Source organism: Glycine max, chromosome 16 (assembly GCF_000004515.6).
Source record: "Glycine max cultivar Williams 82 chromosome 16, Glycine_max_v4.0, whole genome shotgun sequence".
Taxonomy (NCBI): domain Eukaryota; kingdom Viridiplantae; phylum Streptophyta; class Magnoliopsida; order Fabales; family Fabaceae; genus Glycine; species Glycine max.
Genome location: NC_038252.2, coordinates 36,330,636 through 36,351,310, shown reverse-complemented (window position 1 = coordinate 36,351,310; position 20,675 = coordinate 36,330,636). Strand labels below are relative to the sequence as shown.

Below are 20,675 nucleotides of genomic sequence, written 5' to 3'. Positions count from 1 at the left end.
AATAAGAATAACTAAACTAAGAAAGGAATGCCCATTCATTCATTTATTATGCTCAAATAGTATTGGAAGTTTTAATTAGTCAATATATTTTATTGTGAGGGTAAATTTTGATCTTTTATATATATATATATAGTTAGTTAGTTAAGGTTAAAATATATAATTATATAAGTTTCTATGGTAAGCACATGTAACCTATAAATATTTTTATTTTGACTATCTATATATTATTATCTATGATTTATTCATCTCATTTGTTAAAATAAAATCATAAACTTGAGATGCATTATGGTAAAACTATGAATAAGTTAAACAACAAGGTCTTATAACAAAAAATTTTAAAAAATTATATCTTTTACCTTTTTTTACTTCTAAGTTATAAAAAATTACTGTTACTTTACTCCATGCATCTTACACAGTTACACAGGGCTGTTTTTCTTTTTTGATACACATGGCTCTGTCAATAATTTATTCTATCGTATTTCTTAACATGTGTGTTTATAAATATGTTCTTTATTTTCTTTTTGTCACTACAATATGTTCTCATCCTTTTGTCCTTGGGAGCCAAGGAATTGGACCACCTAGTGTGCTAGTTGACATGGGTTAAGTTGATTTATTAAAAGTGTTTTTCTTTAACCTCAACATGCGCTAAGCTAGGTGACCATGACTTTTAATGACTCAGAAAATAAGTATTGGATCACAATCCTATGGTATAAAATCTTGTAATGGTGATATTTCTCACTGATTAAGTATGTGTTTTATTAAGTAAAAAAGAAGTATGTATTTTATTAACCATGTTATAAATGTACCATACAGCATAAAATAAAAACCATAATGGTTGATATTAAAATTACACAATTTGAACATAATTGGCAACAAACAATCCGGGTGCCGTGTCTGTCTTTAAAAGCTTGTGTCTTTATCCAGTTTTGTCCATGAACACTAAAAAATATATGGTAAAAAAATACTAGTAATTCTTAACATGGTCATTATACTTCTTCAAAAAAAAAAAGAAAAAACATGGTCATTATACTTTTTTTGCACTCAAGAAGAAACTACTAATATATTTGGATTATTAGTGCATTTAAAAACAATTGCCAATTCGCAAATAAACTTATTCTTATTTTGGTTACAACCTGATCACCACAAAAAAATGAAACATCTTATAAACATTTTGATACACAACCTTATGGGATCAAATACAGGTGAACCATAAGAAAATACATTTTAACTCCATATTTGAATATATCAGCGATCATCAACTAACCAATAACCTAGTCCTTCTTGGCATAAAATCTCCTGTACATGGAATCAACATTGGTGAGATAGAAGGTGCCTGGAGTTAAGTAGCTACAGTCCTTGCTTGTCACAAAGTCCTTACCCCCATAACGGTGTTCCATGATCTTCAATGTTTCAACGAACTTTTCAGGAGGAATCTGCAAATTCAAGTTTAATTTTAATACATTGTCAGTGTAAAGATTTTACAATGTCAACTAATTAGAAATTATCTTAGATGACTTGTAAATTAATTATTACAAAAGTCTGCTCTAGCATAACTCTAGCAATTCCTAAAAGTAAGGAACCCATATGAGATACTGAGGAATAAACTATTCTTTTTTTAAAATTGTGTTGACCAAGAGATGTTGAAGCTGGGGATGAGCTTTCTCAAAGGAACAAAAGGGATGAGATTAAGGGCTTTTTGTTCTACCATAATGGGAAACTTCTTTCGATGAAAACATGACTCATATGTAGAAGAAGTCGAATTAGGGATCCACCAGAGCCAACCCTGAAAACTAGCAGTTCGCTCCATCAATCCTCCAGGGCCCAAATAACTCAATTTTCTCCCATGAACTATTTGGGTCAATGGATTAGTTTGATCCAAAACTTGAGGCCAAAATGCATCGGTTCCCATGTCAATTTTTGGTACTGAGATGCACAAGGTCTCAAGTACAACAACTTTAAACACACAAATCCTACAAATGATAGGCTCCAAATACAATTTTAAGCATTTTTCATATTAAAATCTATTCACCAGAAAATATTTGAACTTGACACATTTGTAATTTTGTGTTCATGTATTATCTAAATTTATTGACATATCTAAATAAGACGAATTCATGAAGATTTTTCTTTTAAACTGCAGTTTCCTTTTAAACTACATTTGTAATTAGATTAGCATTCACTAATAAGTGGTTAAAGACTGCATACCTCAACTCTCTGCTTCAACTTGTCCGAAACATTCATCACTGTTACAATGTTTGACAAGTTAAACGGATGTTGACCCTCTTGAAGCTGGAAGGAGAACATTGTAGCTGTTAAACCACTTCCATATGAAAACATAACTACCCGTTTACCTACCTGCATATAGAAAGACAATCCTGATGAGAAATTTAGAATCAGCCATTCTCCGTATGAAAGATGCAGTCATGGACAAAGGGAAAATAAACGAAGAATACAAGTGTGGAAAACCTTACCAACGAACTGTTCTTATTGTGAAGAAGAGATGCAAATGCTGCATAAAGAGATGCAGTGTACATGTTACCAACTTGCTTTGGGATTAGTGTGCTGGGCTGCACCTTTGCATCATATAGATGTTTTGCAGCTTGCTGGTTTGCCTATAGAATCACAATGACCACAAAAGCACAAACCATTTGAAAGTTCAATTTCTAGCAATCATTTTAGTCAATAAAACACAATTCAAACATGGCAAGAGTAGCTACCTTTTCAAGATCACGACTTTGATAACTCTCATCACCAGATAAGGATGCATATGGTGCAAGGGTTTCCCTGGCAACTTCATCAACAAAACTGGCACAGAATAACAAATTCAGAGAACAAAAAAGTTAGGATTCAAATACATTAATTTAAAAATGGCCACGTACTTTTATGGTTCATATATTCCAGTTTCCTGGGAGTTGTTAGTGCTTAATCCAAAAACAATTTACAGAATATGATCTAATCTAAATGTTGCATTGGCAAAAGACAACTTCGCGGTTCAACTGTCTTTTCTCTTTTTCTAGTAAGCACTAGTGGTTTTTGTGAAAAACAGCTAACAAGTATATGCAATTGAAATCTCAAGTGCAAGGCTCCTACTGGCTTATTACAAACAACATATATCCAAAAGGTCAACTAATAGTTATCCAGTAAAAGGGTCAATGGCATTCTATAGCTTGGCTCCTTGAATTGAAAATGCATTGATTAAAGCATGTGGATGAAGCAGAAGATACACAAACCTGGCATTTCTCAAGAAGTCATTGAAGTATAGTCGGCCAAAACTTTTCTGCACAAGCTGCAATACATCAAGAAAGCAATTATGTAGAGAGTCATTGTAGGTCGTGTTATGACATACTTCTCTGCCTTTTTGTTTTCATTCCAAATATGGAGAAAAAATTCCTGCATGACAATTACCTTGTTATATGGAGAATGAAACACAAAATAATCAGAATCTGACATTGAAAAAGGCCTCCCCTCCAATTTTTCAAATCTGTATATGGAAGAACATTTAATGAGAATTTGAAGCAAAAAAGAAAAATTGAAAATGGCCATTTTGGTTCAGTCTATACTTACTTCTCACAGTAAAGCCGGTAACAGGAATCAAGTGCCATGAGATAACAGGTCTGTGAGAGTTTTCCATCAACAATCTACAGCAGGAAAATGACCAATTAAAAATAAAGAGAAGATCTGTCTAAATTAATGTGTGCTGAACTTTTAGTTGATTGACAGAAGGCATCCACAATCACTAAAGCATAATAGTAAGAATTGGTATAAAGCAGAGATTAAAATCTAAACATGCTTAAATATTTATGTTTGCAAACTGAGATAAATTACTTGAACAAAATTTAATCAAGTGACAATCTTTATAGCCATTTTAAAAAAACAAAAAATCAGTGTTCGTTAGCTTTAGCTGCTCTGTAAAAATTGATGATTGTGTATATGAATTTTATAATTTGGTAGTGTTGGGGACAAGTGGGTGGGAAAAAGGATCCTGCTAACCAATATAAAGAGTGGGCTAGTGTACAAGACTTCCCCTGTCAAAGTAAGACTAGCAATAGACATTATTATTTTGTTCATAAAGTTTTTTTTAAAAAATAACTTTAGTACATCCTTTTTTCAATTACAATCCTCCTTGATTTTATTTGTCAATATTTCAAATAAAAAATAGAACCAAAGACAATGGGTAAAAAAAGGTAAAACTGAAGTTTGGAAATATCTTCATCATAGATAAGTTTGTCTTATTGTAAGAACAAAAGAACTTCAATCATAAACTAAGACAACACTTCATAGTACAGTTATGATGCAAGTAAAATTAATAATGAGGAGGTGACAGAGCATTACTGGATATTCGCTAGCAAGGTTTGGCTTGTAAAAATCATATGCATGAGACATGTGACTGCCTCTGAGTTTGCTTTCAAAAGCAATAGGAGCATCTGGCCCTACAAGCATGGCAATTGCAGCAGCTCCTCCAGTGGGACGAGCAGGTCCTTCAGCATATACCTGAAACAAGAAAGACATAGCTAAGAAAACTGTTTGACACTATAATCTACAATTGATTTCAACGTTTTAAGAGAAAGGAACATAAGTATAATAGTAGTCAAGTAGAACAAATGATGAGACATGTAGACATTAAAAAAAAAAAATGTGTTCCAAGCTTTCTTGTAAAAGTAATATCTTGGTAAACTAACCATGCATGAAATTCAATTACAAACTTGCACATTAGATAGCTCAGTATAGATAATGCAGTTCATACTTTGTTGCTTCGTGAAAGTGTATTTCTATCCTTCATAATTCAAGAGAAAAATATATTATATTGCCACTAAGAAGATCAATTTGGATGAAAAAACTTTCTTGCACTCAACTAATCAATCTCCTGACAATATTTTCATGTGATGGAGATATCTTGAACTTCTACTGTTGTATACAGAAATATCAGTTGCAGAGTTGTGACATGGTAAATTCATGGGCAACACAACCTAAGACAGTGAAGCTAGGGATGCCATGACTACACATTCTCTTTAACTAGGAATTTATGCAATTTTAAGTTCTTTTGCACAGCATCTGGAGATAGAAGCTTACTACATGGAAACACATGCAGCCACCCTGCCACATATTATTTCAAGTTGAATTATGTGAAATTTGATAATTACATAAATTTTACATCTATATATAATAAGACGCTAGAGTTGGTCAGAGGCTCTAAAACATACAATTGTGTCACTAATAAGACAAAAAATGGATAAAAATATAAGAATTGAAATTTCCTTATGCATTAAGTAGTAAATCTGTAGCAGACATACCGCAGTGTCTGTACAAACAACAAGTCCATAACGTCCATCCCATGAGCTACTCTCCACCCAATTCACACAGTTGAACAAAGCAGCCGTTCCTCCATAGCATGCATTAGTTGAATCAACACCTTCAATGTCAGTATTACCACTTGCCTGATTGTTGGATGAGTTAATATAAGATGCAGACATCACATAAGCACAAATACAGATTCCTTTACTTATTTCCTTTTATTCCTTTCTAATTTTGACTCATTCAAAAATAAATAAATTACATAGCAATTTAATAGTCCAATATAAAAAATAAAAAAACCATCTCATTTGTCATTTTGTGTTCCTTTGGCAGCATCAATTTTGTATGGACACAAAAGAAGGGATTATATCCAATCACACTCCAGAATCTAGAATATCCCAGAAGAGGTGTCTAGATATGGGAAGATATTGTGACTGTGAAAATCTATAGAATCCAATAATCTTATAAGGTGAGGGTCAACACTCAATATCTAAACAGAGAATAACTTACCTCAAAAACTTGCATCAGGAAGGTCTTAATTGATTTGCTTTTGTCAATAACAGTTTCACTCCCAACCGCCAAATGTCCAATTTGCTTTGGATCAACATTAAATTTTTCAAGAAGTGAAGTAACTACCGTCAAGCTGTAAATTCAAAGTTTAAAAGCAAAATATTATAAGAATAAGTGCAGGAAAGATGTGTATTATAGTATTATACAAGTCCAAAACACTGACTAGCTACATTAATCAAGTACAAAAGCATGACTTAAGTACCCCCTCCCCCAAAAACAGACATATTAGAATTACCAGAAAAAATCTCCTAGGAAACAGTATCTCAAGAACAGAGAAACTACATTTTCTATTTAAGGAATACTAATAACACACTTTTGAACACTCTCTACTCTTTATAATTCACATGTGATTCACCTATTTTTAAAATTGAGCAAATTTGGTCCCTCTATCAATTTTCTCCTACCTGAACCCCCTGCCCCCAAATTCAAATTACCTACTCAAAATTTTCACAAATTGAATCAATTACATTGTTTTTGCTAGATTACATTTATCTTTACATTATCTTGTATTTATTATTACGTAGAAACTTATGATTCTGATTGATATGTAATTACTTAATAATCAGAAGTTGATTGATATGTAATCAATATTGATTCTGATTTCTCCATTATAAATAAAGACGGCATGTGGTCATCTAAGACACACAACATTACATAGTAAAACATCATTATAGTTTTAAACCTTCTTTGCTGAAAACTCACCAACTAAATTATCAAATTCCACCCAATTTTTTTTTTAAAAAATAAAGAAAATCAAATTTCCACCTTTTTAAACCCTTATCTCACATCCTATAATCCTTCAAATTTCCACTAAATCATTTTCTTCTAAACTTTTGAAATTACTTCATATCCCAGATCATCTTAAATCCCTGAACATTTGGCTAAAAAATAATAATTTGATGGTTTTAAGTGGAAGAAAATCAACATAGGAATAATTTGCTTAATTATATAAATAGACCTTAATTAGTTTTAAAAAAAAACTTGGGAGATCAAAACTGCAAAAATTCCAAACCAAAGGTACCAATAAGCAAACTACTAAATAATAATAAATAAATAAAAACAATAGTAAGGAAATGCTTATTGCTTATGCAAAATTGTAATCAACCTCATTGAGATAACATCTTCAACCTCAGAGCAGAAGGCCATGCAATCCTGTCCAAGCCCAATAGTATATTTCCCTTTGCTCACCCCATCATGACCCTCCAAAGCATCCTGCACAACCCATCAAAACAAAAAACACAACATAACCAAACCAAGAATAAAAATCGCAGCTTTACAAAACAAAACACAAAACATAACAAAAAAGAAAGTATAAAAATCAGAGCTTTATGAGAAAAACCACAAATTGAGACCTGGGTGACGCAGGTGGGAGGGAAGTAGATGTCCATGGCAAGGATTCCCACATTGGCAGGGCGTGAAGAGGCCATGGAAGAGAATTTTCCCTCTCTTTCTTTTGGGGCCTGTTTGGATTTAGAGAAAATGGGGTAAATAGTGTTGTAGAAAGTGAAAGTTGTGGAATTTGGAATGCAAAGTGTAAGTGTGTGTGTGTTAGGTTTAGGAAGAGTTGTGGTGTGTGTGTGTCTTCCTAACTAACCCTCCTTTTTTGGCGGAAATTTTAATGGGCGTCTGTTTGAATAGAATGTGTATCAATCTTGTTCAAGCAATAATGAAATGGTGGGTGTCATTTTTGTAGGTGAAAAACAAATTAATGATATATTCTCTCTTGTCTCAAATACAACTAGAAAAAAAAAATATATTTTTTTTCTTGTTTTTAAATGTAAGAAAATTTTAATAAATTTTATCTCATGTTAATATTTTTAAAATATTATTAATTTAATTAAAGTTTTAATTTCAGTAATTTCTTATATCAAATTTTAATGAAAAATAAGTTAAAAAATTAATATTTAATTAGAATTGGTGTAATCAAATATAATTAATTATTTTTTTCTTAATTAAATATAATGTTTATCATTCTTTCTTTTTCTAAATAAATGTTAATAAATTTGTATGGTTTATGGTTGATGACTTGCTAGTAGACTGCTAACAGATTGTTACCGGTTTAACTATAGGATTTTAGTTTGACTTTTGAATTTTGAACTGTGTTAAATATTTAAAGATAAAATTTTATCATTTATATAGTAATTTTATCTAAATCAAATAAAATTAATTTTCAAAAAAAAATACATGTAATCTAAAAGAAAAATCATTTGGCGAATGTATAAACTATAAATAATTATTCCTTTTATCAATAATAAAAAAATATTTGTTGCAGATGTTCTAAAAAACAATTTTTTTTTTATAAAAACTCATTACTTTGAATAGTATTTTTTTAAGTTGTTTAATTTTAAAAATCAAGAAATATGAGATTTTTCTTATCATATATTTCTCTTTCTTTCTTTGCATTTAAATATCACGTACATTCATCACTTTTTTTCTTTATCTTTTTTGACTTTTATTTAATAATATTTATTATCAAATCTAAATTCAAACCTTGCTTAGTTGACTAGTATTCATATTTTATTACTAGTGCTCATTCTTCTAATAAATGTTATTTATTAGATCAGTTTATAGTTGTTGACTTGCTCAATCCATGTACGAACAACAATTGGATTAGTAAGTTTTCTTCTTTTTTAAAATGTTTTTTTTTTGTAATTTTCATTTTCTATTTTATCTAATAATATAAATTTTTTTTTGGTACATTAATATAAGTTGTTTTAATCTCGCTAAATATCACAAGATTCATATTTAGTCTTTTAAATATATGAATTTTTTATTCAGTTCTACATTTAGAGAAATTAAATAAGAAAGACATCATATTTAAAACGTTTGAATGAAAAATTAAAATTAAAATAAACTAAATGAAAGGAATATCCTAAAAGGGCAAACTTCAGTGTTATAATTAGTTCTTCTAATAAATTTTGGTATTAAATTGGATCTCATAATAGTTATTGACTAATTATATGCATTTTTTATATGAATAAGTTTAAGTGAGTTGAATTATAAGTCCTTATTACTTATTACACTCAAGATAAATTTTAAGGCTTAATTTTTTTTATAAAGATACTCACATATTATCATTAACAAATTCTTACATGGATAATAAGAATCAAATTTACATTTTGTTTAGATATAAGTTTATTTTTTAGCAACTAACATATTTTTATTATTTTATGAGAAGTAGATCATTTCATTTCATTTGATTAAGAATAGTAGAAGGAAAATCACGGAGGGAATACAATCAAAATCACAAATGAGCAAGAAGATTAACTTGTCTCTTAACTAAAATGCAAAGGCTTCAGCTTCTGCATGGAGGGGAATACCATTTAATAATTAAAGCTGTTTGTGCTCTTATAAAACTACCATTCATGCTCATTGCAAAGACAGATTCCAATGCCATAATAATTTTGTTCATTAAAAATAGCTGCATCAAAATTGTACTTCATGAATTCTTGAACTGCTGGAGTCCAAATTTGAGGTAACGCTGTTGTTGCTGCAAGACGACTGGGTTCCCTGCTGTTGCTGGTAGAATGGTTTCGAACAACAGAACCCAGTAAAAATGAAATAGTTTTTTTTTTAATTATTAATAAATTTTTGTATTTTTGAATTATTTTTTTAAAATTAAAAATATATAATTAATTATTTTAAAATAAATATTTGGAGGTGAGTTTCTTGTAGAATCTTAAAAAAATGGTTTAACATCTCAAGAGATTTAATATTAAAATAAAAAATTTACAAAATTTAACATCTAACCAAAAAAAAGTGATTAAAATCTCAAAAATAGAATGACATTGATGATGACCTTAGCTCTCCACATGAAATGTTTAATCATAGGAGGAATGTCACGTTTCCAAATCAACTCCCACTTTCTTTCTGTCTTTAAGATCTCACTTACCAGCATATGACCAATCTTAAAAGGCAGATCGAAGGGGGCATGCATGGCACAGACCAAATGATGGTAAGTAGAAATTTATGAGAATTATTTTCAAGACATTTTCTAATATATATATATATATATATATATATATATATATTACTTTGTAGTTAAACATATGCTCGAGCATGGTACGAACCACATGCTAGTAAGTATGAAATTGTGCTCTCTTAACTTTAGGTTGAGCTATTCAAAACTGACTTATCAGTTATCACTAAATATTATACTCATTTTAATGTTTCATGAGAGACCTTGACCTATAAGTGAGTACACTTATCATTATTTTAAAGATTTGATAGTTAAAAAAAATAAACTCAAGTTAACACGACATCCAAAATTCGAATAATTGTCAGCTAGCCAAGTAAAAATAGCCTCTCAAATCTAAGAGTAGGGAGAACTGATATTTCCAGAATGGACGGGTCACAAATGATTTTGAAGTTGTTTCTCTAGAAATTTTTATTACTAGAAGAGGAACGAATTAATTTCAGAATGTATTAAATACATTTTGAAAACTAAAATGTATATGGCACATCAACTTATTCTAAAAAAAACATTTTAAATAATATTTTAAAAAAAGAAATTTTGAAAAAAAAAACGGAAGGGGATGCAAAGAGAAAAAAGAAAGTGTAAATAGAATTAATTGGCCTTATCTAAGTTAAGATCAATATCAGAAAGCCCGTTGAAAAGTGTATTGTTAATGCTGCCCTTGTGTAAGTATCAAGAAAACATAGTTAGAAAGATATTATCACATTTGTATTAGGGTTGTTAAAAACCGAACTAATCGATTTTTAAATCGCTAAGCTGATATAAAAAATTAAAAAAATAAATAAATTGAAAATGGCACAAACCAAAATTCTCAAAAATCCCATACTTTTTCATGATTTGGTTCGATTTTTTATTCTTGTTATAAAAATTGAATCAAATTACACATTATAATTATAATAAATTTGTTTAATAGATATTTAGTCTTATGTAATTAGTATTATTTTAAATTTTTTAATGATTATAATAGACGAGTTATATTGTACTTTTTTTATAATAAATTTTAATTTGTGATTTTTGTTACAGTAATTAATAATAGATATTAAATAATTTATAATATTTCATTTGCTTTATAATTAAGGTGTATATTTTACTTTCATATATTAAAAAGAATAAATATCGAGAGATGCACAGTTTATTATTATATTACAAAAAGATATCATAATACTATTTTAAAATGATAAATAGAAGTAAAGAATAATAATTTTCAGCTAAAATATGTTAGATAAAATTTAATAAAAACAAAAATTATTTTTAAAATAATATAACATGAAAATTATGTAAGTTTAGTTAATAATTTTTAATTTACATTATGATAACAGATTAGAAAATAAAAAAAAATATATCAAACCAAACAATAAAAAGTTAATTTGATTTGGATTTATTTTTAAATCAAACAAAACCCCACGAATAACACCCTAATTTGTACAGGGAGAGCTTATATCTTATGACGGGCAATTTGCAATAATATGCCACTGCCAGCCAAAATGGCAAGAGGCTTCTCGCGAAAATGTGCCTTTATTTTTTTTTTAATATTTTTATTATTATTATTATAAAGAGAGGCTCCTATTAAGTCTTATAAGAAAAATGAGAGCAGGGAATAAGGGATTGAAAAAAACGTGGATAACAATGCTAGGAAATGAACTTCACCCTCACAATTTATGTTTTTTCAAAGCTAATTTAATCAAATTGACTCGAATGTAAAAAATGGTGAAATATGCAAACTTTTTAGGAACTAACCAAAAACCGAAATATAAAACTAACCCAGAGGGAGGAGGCCGTACTTTTCTCATTAACAGAAATGTGAATGTTAATTTTGTTTGGGTGAAATGTATTTTAACTCTCTTAATCTTTGGTCAAAATTAATTTTAATTCCTATACTTGAAAAATTACGATACGTTTAGTCGTTTATTTTTTATAATTAGTGAATTTGGTCTCTTATCCTAATATCTTATGTTCCATAAAAAGAGATGAAATTTACCAATTATAAAAAAAATACAAGACCAAAATTGTTATTTTCAAAGTGTTGAAATGATAATCAATATCGATCAAAATCTGAGAGACGTAAAACACATTTTTTTCTTTTTCTTTTTTTCTTGAGCACTTCTTACTTCTTAGAGGGGTTAGAGGGTAAGCGGATATATTTTCTCCCCTTTAATTTGATTTTACATTCAATTTTATTGTTGTAACTTTATTACCCTTCAATGTCAGCTATAGAGTTATGGACATACCAGAAGAATACAACACAGGCAACAAAGTATATTTGACATAATGAATTCCATAGTTTTTGAATCCATCATACAAATGAATGAATAGGGTAAGTAATCCTTGTTTCTTTCGAGAATCATATTTGCATTTACATTAAATTTTCAGCAGAATTCACACTTCATGGATTCTTCCATGACTTACAATCCATAAGAATAAATGAAACTCAATGGAATAAACTAAACTTCGACTGTTTTCTGATTGATAGCAATGTACCTCCACCTCTCCTTCTCCACAAAGTCAGCATCAAGGAACCTTGCAACAAAAGCCCAAAGCTTATAGACATCTTCAAAATTAGCCAGGAAGCCTAATGCAGCAGTAACCACACTGATTCCAACACTATCTTTCTTCTTGTTGGTTGTTGTCACCACTTCTTGGTCTCCAACCACTTTGGTATGTAGGACTCTTCCTTTCTCTTCTGCATACTTATCTGCAAACCAAATATGATGCAGAAATGCATAGCTGATAGATATGTTGCTCCTATCAGCAAGTTTCTGGACAAGAGCAGGCTCAACCCTTTCACCTTTCCAATCAAATATATTGAATGCCAAAGCAGGCCCTCTATCAAATTTCACCTTTGGACCATAAACCTTGACCAAAGGAACCCCTTGTGTGTTGGGATGCTTAAGCTTCAACATTGAGTTCACCAGCCAGTTTATCAGGTACCTTGACCTGTTAGTGATGAGAATCAATCCTAAAGAATCCACTTGGTCTAAGCACCTAAATTGAATGTCACTTTCTTGGACATTGCTTGTCTTAGGAGTCTGAACTGGCTCTTGTTGTACCTCCTCAATTTCAGAACATTGAGGAGCTTTTAGTTTTGAGTCAGGTGGTTCTCCTTCTTCAACAGTTTCAGATTGTTTAGTTTGCATTGGACCTGAGAAAGATGACAAAGGAAATGGTTTCTCTTCATGTAGGCATGTTGGTAATGATTTGTTTTTAATTTCTAAGTCAGTGCCAGAAGAATCATCTGATAATTGATGAGGCTGCTTTTCTGGTACAAGGTTGACAATTCCTGCAGAAGAGGAAGATTCCAAGCTGGAAATAGCGGATTTCTTGATGAAAAGGCATCCAAATCCAGAAGGGTTTTCCCCAAAGACCTTATAGAAAGAGCAAATAAGAAAGTCTGGTTGAAAGAGAGAGAGGCCAAAACAGTCCATGTCTTTTGGCCCCAATGCACATGCATCAACCAATACATGCCATCCATTCTCCTGTGCTATGCTCATCCAAAGATAAGGATATCTTGCTCCTGTCACTCTTGAACTAAGTGGCAAAACAAATAGACCCTTTCTCTTCTTCTTCTTTCTCTTACGCTCAATCATCTTCCTCAACTTTGTAGTCTGAATCCTCAGCCTTGGCCATGAGAACTCAGCTGAAATGGCCCTGGCTCCTCTCTTCTTTGAGGAACTAATCATCGCTTCCACCGCCTCACTCTCGTAGTCATAAACTGTCAAAAGCCTCCTACTAGTTTGGAATTGGTATGAATCTGCCACAAGTTTGAAAGCTGAGGTTCTGTTGGCTGTGAAAACCATGAAGTAATCATTTTCAGATATGTTAAGGAAACACATGATTCTCTTCCTCATTGCAGCCTCAAATTCTGAGTCTTGCCCACCATGAAGCAACAAAGTCTTTAGACTCCCAGTCTTGCAAGATAAGCTAAAGAATGGAATATCTGAGTAATTAGGTGGTGGTAATTGGGGTGTTTGAGGAATTGAAGATGAGGGTACTTGGCTTTTTGATGTTTCATGGTGTTCAAGTTGAGAGTAGGAGAAGAGGCCAATGCCAATGTAATCAAGGCAAGTTTGGTTGGAGAGTGAGAGGTGGAAATAGTGCTTGGCTCTAACATGGTCAACTTGTTCAGTCTCAGAATACTGAGGGTACACTTTGGTGAACTCATTGAATGATTCATGAAGTGATGGAAGAGACTCATGGTTGGTGAATTGAGTGTTTGGGAATATAGAGGATGTTGTTGTAACCGCGAAGCTGTGGCGCCACTCGGCAGAACTGTTCCTGATTTTTGATGTTGTGTTGTGTAGTGATGTTGGTGAGTTGAAAAATGGGGTTGTGCAGCTGCAACAACATTGAGAGTCTGTTTGTGAGGCCTCATTAAGGGTCTGCATTGTTTTTTCTTATCCTCCTTGTTTGTTGCACTCTAAGACAAGTTTGGTATATATTGCCTATTGGATTGGTTGATGCTTTGTGCCATTCGGCATATAGGAAAAGCACAAAAAGATAACAACGGAATCTCTCTCCTTTTGTTTATAATATATTTTTGTGTTTGGATTTAGCTGGCTGATACGGCAATGTATGGTGAAAGTTGAAACTATCGAAAGGGTCATTGTAATACAATTTGGACTTGGTCTTGCATAGTTAGTTTGCCTAGCCCAGTTGACCTGATAATACTTACTGGCCAATCAATCTGAACCGTTTAATTTGGTCTAATGATGGTAATGTATATATGATTTTGAAATTTTGCTTACAAGGGTTATTTAAAATATTATATATTTCTTGTTGCACGTAATTGAAGTGTATGCGAGCTAAGTTGTACTTTGGTGGGTTGCCCCTTCCCCTTCCAATACTCAATTGTTTTTGTTCTTTTGATTAGTCTGATATGTCCATTTTATTAAATTATTACAAGTGAACATCCCTGATAATATAAAGTCATGAATTTGACATAGACAATGATGAGATAAGAGATTTGTGTGTGGTTGAAGAAAGATATTTAATAGGACGGTCATACATATACAATCAGAGACCAAACACACAAGATTGTATTCTAATACAAACTACTTATTGCTTTAAAATAGGCCCTCTTTTTAAGTGACTAATATTAGAACTGAGGTCATGTTTTAGTGATCAAAGACATATCGGCAACTAAGTCAGGTTCTTGAAAAAGAGATTGTTAACAAATAACAATGGTTTTTTGATTTCCTGATAAGAACTAATCGGAGAAAGATTTTTGGTGGCGTTGATGAATGAGACCTGATCATGGTTTCTGAGTGTTAGTGCAGTGGACGCAAAAGTGGTCATTATTTAAGTTGCGTTATCTAAGAAAAATTCAATTTCAGAGAAAGAGAAGAGGTATATTGTCCTATTGAATAAAGTTTTTTTTTATTTCTTCTATTGAAGTTGAATATATGTTTTTTTCATAAGCTACAAGTTTTGTGTACAGACTTAATTTCCTTCTACCTAAAAAGGATAAGTAAAATATTTCTAATTATCGATTTCTAAATACCACGATATTTCATACAGTACTATTTCACTCAACATCTTTGTTGGTTAGAATCTTCGATAAATAATTTTTTCTGAAACCTCAAGAATCAATTTTGTCTCCTTGAGAATCAATGACTGACATTTACAAATAAACACGTGAGACTTCTCAACGTGTTTTATCCTCACTCACGTGTTTTTTTTAGGAAACTTTTGAGAAGATCATTCATCTCATAATTATTCTAAACCAGACATGTTTAATAATGAAATAAAATTCTTAAGTGATGGACTACCAATAAATACATACATCTTATTAATATAGATAATATCAATTAATCAATTAATTTTTTTAAATTATTCTTAATGGTATATTTTCATACTTGTATAATATCTAAATCACTCTTTCTTTGATGATTCGTCAAGATGTTATAATAAGGATGATAAAAAAATATCTTCCAGTATTTAACTGGGGACTTAGATTAGACAAAGCCGGAATAATTGAAATAAAAAACTTTAATTAACAATCCCTTTTTCATAGACTACTAATTGATCCGCACGTGCTGGTGGTTGAAGTTAAATATATATCGAGTAAACTTAATCACCCATCATATTAATTTAACCTACCATTGTGAAGGGTTGACTTATTATTAATTTTTTTGGATAGAGAATTGCATGATTGAATGCTTAATGTATAGCATTGTGAAGGATGATCAGACGGGGAAGGATAATGGCCTCATTAAGACAAATATAATCTCAGGCATATTTATGACGAGGAAGGGCACTTATTCAAAGCAAAGCAAACCAAAGTAAGATAGTGATTTTTTTTGCAAGCAAAGTGTTTATAAATTTTGCTGGTGATTAAATTTTACTGGAAAATCTGATTGATAATTTTTAGTAAAATATTTCTTTTCAATCATATTTTTTTCATTCATGAAATCTTATTTAAAAAAATAAAATTCAAGATTACTCACACTAATGAGTTATTAGTGTGAAATAGTGAATTTGACTAACCTTAAAGTGTATGCAATTATTCGAAAACAAGCAAAATTGCATGCTATACAACAAAGAATAATTGGGTATCGAGCGACAGGCCAAAAAGAGCATACATAATCAGTTGTGCATGAATCCTCTGGTTTATATGTTGTTTATTTTGTATAGATGTAAATAAATTAATTAAAAGAAAAAAGAAGTGGAAAAAATTATTTTTACATACTTCAAAAAGGAGAGAAAAAAAATGAATAAAAAGCACTAATTAAAAAAAAAACTTATTCAACTAAAAAATTTAAACCTTTTTACTCTATTATTTTTTGACGTAAAATTATTTGTTATTAGATTTTATGTTATGAAAAAGAGTTTAATTTATATATATTTTTATTGTAAAATTAAAAAGTCTCTTTATTGTAACATCAAACTAATGAAAAGGATGATGTGGTAAAATGAACAAATTTCGTTGGATTTATATATAAAAAGTTATCTTAAATATGCTTTTATTCCTAAAATATAATGGTATCTTGCATTTAGGTTAAAAAAAAAATTTGCTTGACATTTGATCCTTGAAATGTTTTTTCTTTTGTCTTTTGTTCTTGCTATTACATAAACCGTTAATAGGTAAATATATAGGGGTAAAACATAAATAGACTAGGCTAAACATATTTTGGTTCCTATAAAGGCATCCAATTTTTATTTTGATCCTTTTAAATTATCTAGTTTCTATTTTAGTTCTTCTAGTTATATTTAGTGTTAATGTGACATATCGAGTGAGTAGTTGATATAACATAAGTATTGGCCTAAATGTCAAGTGAATTGCTAATGTGGCATAAGTGCAAACACATGGCACTTCTATTATACTTGATGATTTATTGTAATGACAAGGATGAAAAATAAAAGAAAAAGATAATTCAGGAACAAAAAGTCAAACAAAATTTTTGGTGTACTAAAAATAAAACATAATTATATTTTAACATATTTATGTTTAATTTTTTATATATATTAATAGTATATATAAATGAAATACTAAATAAATATTTTTTTAAGGAAATTTTAAAAATAAACTAAAAAAGCAACTCTCTTCTCCCATCCTCCCCCACACACATTTCATGTCATGTGCATGTGAAACTTTATAATTTTGTAAATCTTGGGTGTAGGCACACACAATTCTCACATCCTCATCTTTCTTTTCAAACAAATAATAAAAATTGACTTAAATAACTTTTTAATCCCTGAAAAAAGAATTTTTTTTATATTCTAATCTTTTAAAGATTTTATTTTAATTTTAATTTCTATAATTTTCCTTTTGTTTTAATCTCTATGATCAAATATCAACATTATAATTAATGATGTAACAACATGCTTTCCCTAGTCTCTTTAACTGTCATGTTTTGAATTTTTTTTTTATTTTTACTTTCCAGAACTAATGTGACAACACCATACATTTTTAAGGACCAAATTGAAAAAAAATGATTCATTCATTTCATTGCCATGCTTGTATTATTCCTCAGCCTTGCAATATGCTATCTGCCTTTATCTAAAACATTTGTTAACAAAAATGTTCCCCCCAAAAAAAGAAAAAGAAGAGACTTGCCTCCAAATTCCAAAAACATTTCTCCATAGTTAAGCCTTTCCAACAGAGTTAGATAGTCAATTCATCTAGTTTCCAGTATGACAAGACACTGATAAAAAAAGAATAGCAAAGAATTAGTTCATAACTCATGAGTGAAGGATTATAGCAAAGCCCATGATGCAGGAAGGGAAAAACGAAGTCTGATTCAAACCTAATATAACACTCATGTTATATAAAAAATATATTGAATCGATTCATTTATAACTTTAAATATGAAATTAAAGGTATCAAATAGGAAATAATACGTTAAATCAATAGGGGTATGATTTTCCTATTTTTCCTATTTAATTTCAATCACCTATCTTTAAATTTTTAATCCGATGATATTTTACTGTTTTTAAAATAAATATCGGATTCGGCTCAACTTATTCTAACTTACTATGGTCAAATCAACGGTCCTATAAAAAGTAGTATCACGTTACTATTTTTAATTTTGGGTTCAGAAATATCACATTGAGTTTAAAATCAAGCCAACTCTGCCTCAATTCATCTTTTATCGTTTTAAAATAATTTATTTCTTTTATACGTTCTATCAACAGGATCAAAAGTATTACACACCAATAGTTCAAAACATCAAAATTTATGAAAATATATTGAAGTATCATTGAAAATCTTAAAGCTCTAATTACGGTCATATCAAATAAAAAAAGTATTCAAACCACAACTTTATCAGTAGTTGTAATTTTACTATGAAATTATATAAAGAAAAGTATTTTAATATTTGAAATTATTAAATGATGAAAAATAAAAACTTAAATGATTGGCGTCTGGTAATTGTAATTTAAACAACTAAATCAATTGTTAATTATAATTTGAATGTATATTTCTAGACTCTTATGTTTTGCACAGATAGTGATTGCATTGGGTAAGACCAAAAGGATTGGTTTCTGGTTCTGCTATAATCACCAGACAAAGTATGCATGCAGTAGAACATAGTAAAGATAAACATACAAAGACAAACATACCTCTATGCATTTTGTTTCCAAAAAACAAACTACTTTGCTACTTACATCAAATTGTTATTTTTTCATAACTTTTAGAGAATTACATTTTACTGCTTAGGTTGTGAACTGAAATCCTTATGCACATTAATGGAAAACTGATATTCTCACACAAGAGAAATGTAATGAGAAAGAATAACTTCCCTTAAACTAATTAAGATGCATGAGACTAAAACCAAAGACAATAATACCTGCATTTCCATTAACCTTTGATTACCTTTTTTCTGCCACCATTCTATGAGATTAAGCTAAACCAGCCACAGGGCAACTCTCCTTTGGCAAGTTATTGACATTGATTTTTGGTAGCTCCAAAAATACCTGCCAGGAGAGAGGTGCCCTATTGCTGATTTGCTTAAGTTTTCACCTTGAATTGGTGCATGTGTCTTGAATTGCCTCTAATTTGTGTGTGTATAGCAGTCTTTATAGCAAAGAAGATGGAATAAACCACTGAAACATTGGCATATGCTTAGGGTTATGCCAAGGATATCCATTCACCAAAGGATGTCTTACTTTGGCTGACAATTGTACAGTTTTGATGCTCATACATTGTTGATTCCTAATAGTTAAAGGTCACAAAGCTTTATTGGTCCTTCCCAACATTTTCAGATTCTTCCGTACTTTAAAGAAGAGAAGTGGAGAAAAGTTGTACCAAAATCAGGGTATCTTTTATTATAATCAATTTTGCTGAGTGGCATGGCCCTCTTAGCACAAGGGTCTCAGTCCTCATTACTCATACCATATCTTTCAACTTTTTTTTGCTTTATGAGTGTTGCTTTAAATGTCTCCTAGTTTAGCAAGTTTTTTTGGGCTTTTATTTCTCTATTGTGCCTTTTGATATCAAACATTTTCCGCTGTTATAGATTTTTATGACTCATTAGTCATTGCAGGATTTTGTTGGCAAAGTTGATGTGGCCAGGACCATAGGCTCATTTTGCAGTACAGCTCGCCTAGCCAACTTTTTTTGCATTATCATTCGTGGTTGGTTGTCTTTTAAACCATCCTAGTGAGTAATTCATCATCTATATTATTTTGTAATAATATATCAACAATGCTGCCTCACATCATATGATACAAATATGACTGAGAATGAAGCTGGATTGACACTGTAAAACTTGGCACATTGAATGTAGACATTGAATGGGACAATTTAAGGAGGAGGAAATTTGTCATAATTCTTTCAATTTAATAATTGTCCTACTAGTTCTACTATTTTTTAACAAATACTAACACATAAGATTTCAACTGGGATAAAATGTGTTTTTTTTTTTTTACTTTCAATCAAATCAAACCTGACTTTTGCCTCTCTACTAATTCCGTTACTGACAAAATAATATGTTGAAGAAACATTAATCACGTATTTTCCAAGGTTGAATGATTGATTTTATTAATTTAAAAGTGCGTGGATTAAATCAAGTTTGACAAAAAATTATAGGAATGAAAAAATACATTTTTTTCTTTAAACTAAATTTTCTTCTTTTTATGTGTTACAATTTGTTCAAAAACAGTACAACTAGTAGTACAATCAAGAATTGTGAGATTGTTTGTGCTCATAGTCGTGAACTTTTTCATTTACAATATTTGTATAAAGCTTTGACTCCTCGCATGTATTTTATATATACGACTTGCATCTGGACAATTATAAGATAATTAACCTTTAATAGTCAGTGTCTTCATCTTATATGACTTATAAAAATAGACAAAAGTATCAATTAATATATGGTTACAACTCATACTTTGGCAAAAG

The 20,675-nt window shown here is 30.3% G+C and overlaps 2 protein-coding genes and 1 non-coding gene across 3 annotated transcripts; all 3 read right to left on the bottom strand.

Moving 5' to 3' along the window:
• Positions 1–1,030: 1,030 nt before the first annotated feature.
• Positions 1,031–7,508, bottom strand: LOC100777679 (hydroxymethylglutaryl-CoA synthase-like protein). Its single transcript, NM_001255792.3, has 12 exons — positions 7,215–7,508; positions 6,968–7,074; positions 5,803–5,935; positions 5,292–5,435; positions 4,333–4,491; positions 3,565–3,638; positions 3,406–3,481; positions 3,231–3,286; positions 2,718–2,805; positions 2,472–2,612; positions 2,206–2,355; positions 1,031–1,433 (listed from the first exon to the last, which is right to left on the bottom strand). Exons 1-12 carry the CDS (start codon positions 7,287–7,289, stop codon positions 1,272–1,274), a joined length of 1,365 nt encoding a protein of 454 aa, NP_001242721.2. The 5' UTR covers positions 7,290–7,508; the 3' UTR covers positions 1,031–1,271.
• Positions 7,509–12,166: 4,658 nt separating this feature from the next.
• On the bottom strand, positions 12,167–14,692 carry LOC100790494 (uncharacterized). Its single transcript, XM_006599574.4, has one exon. It carries the CDS (start codon positions 14,218–14,220, stop codon positions 12,280–12,282), a length of 1,941 nt encoding a protein of 646 aa, XP_006599637.1. The 5' UTR covers positions 14,221–14,692; the 3' UTR covers positions 12,167–12,279.
• A 4,489-nt stretch (positions 14,693–19,181) lies between these two features.
• On the bottom strand, positions 19,182–19,282 carry MIR399B (microRNA MIR399b). Its single transcript, NR_126666.1, has one exon. It is a non-coding gene; the product is annotated as a microRNA MIR399b (primary transcript).
• Positions 19,283–20,675: the final 1,393 nt, after the last annotated feature.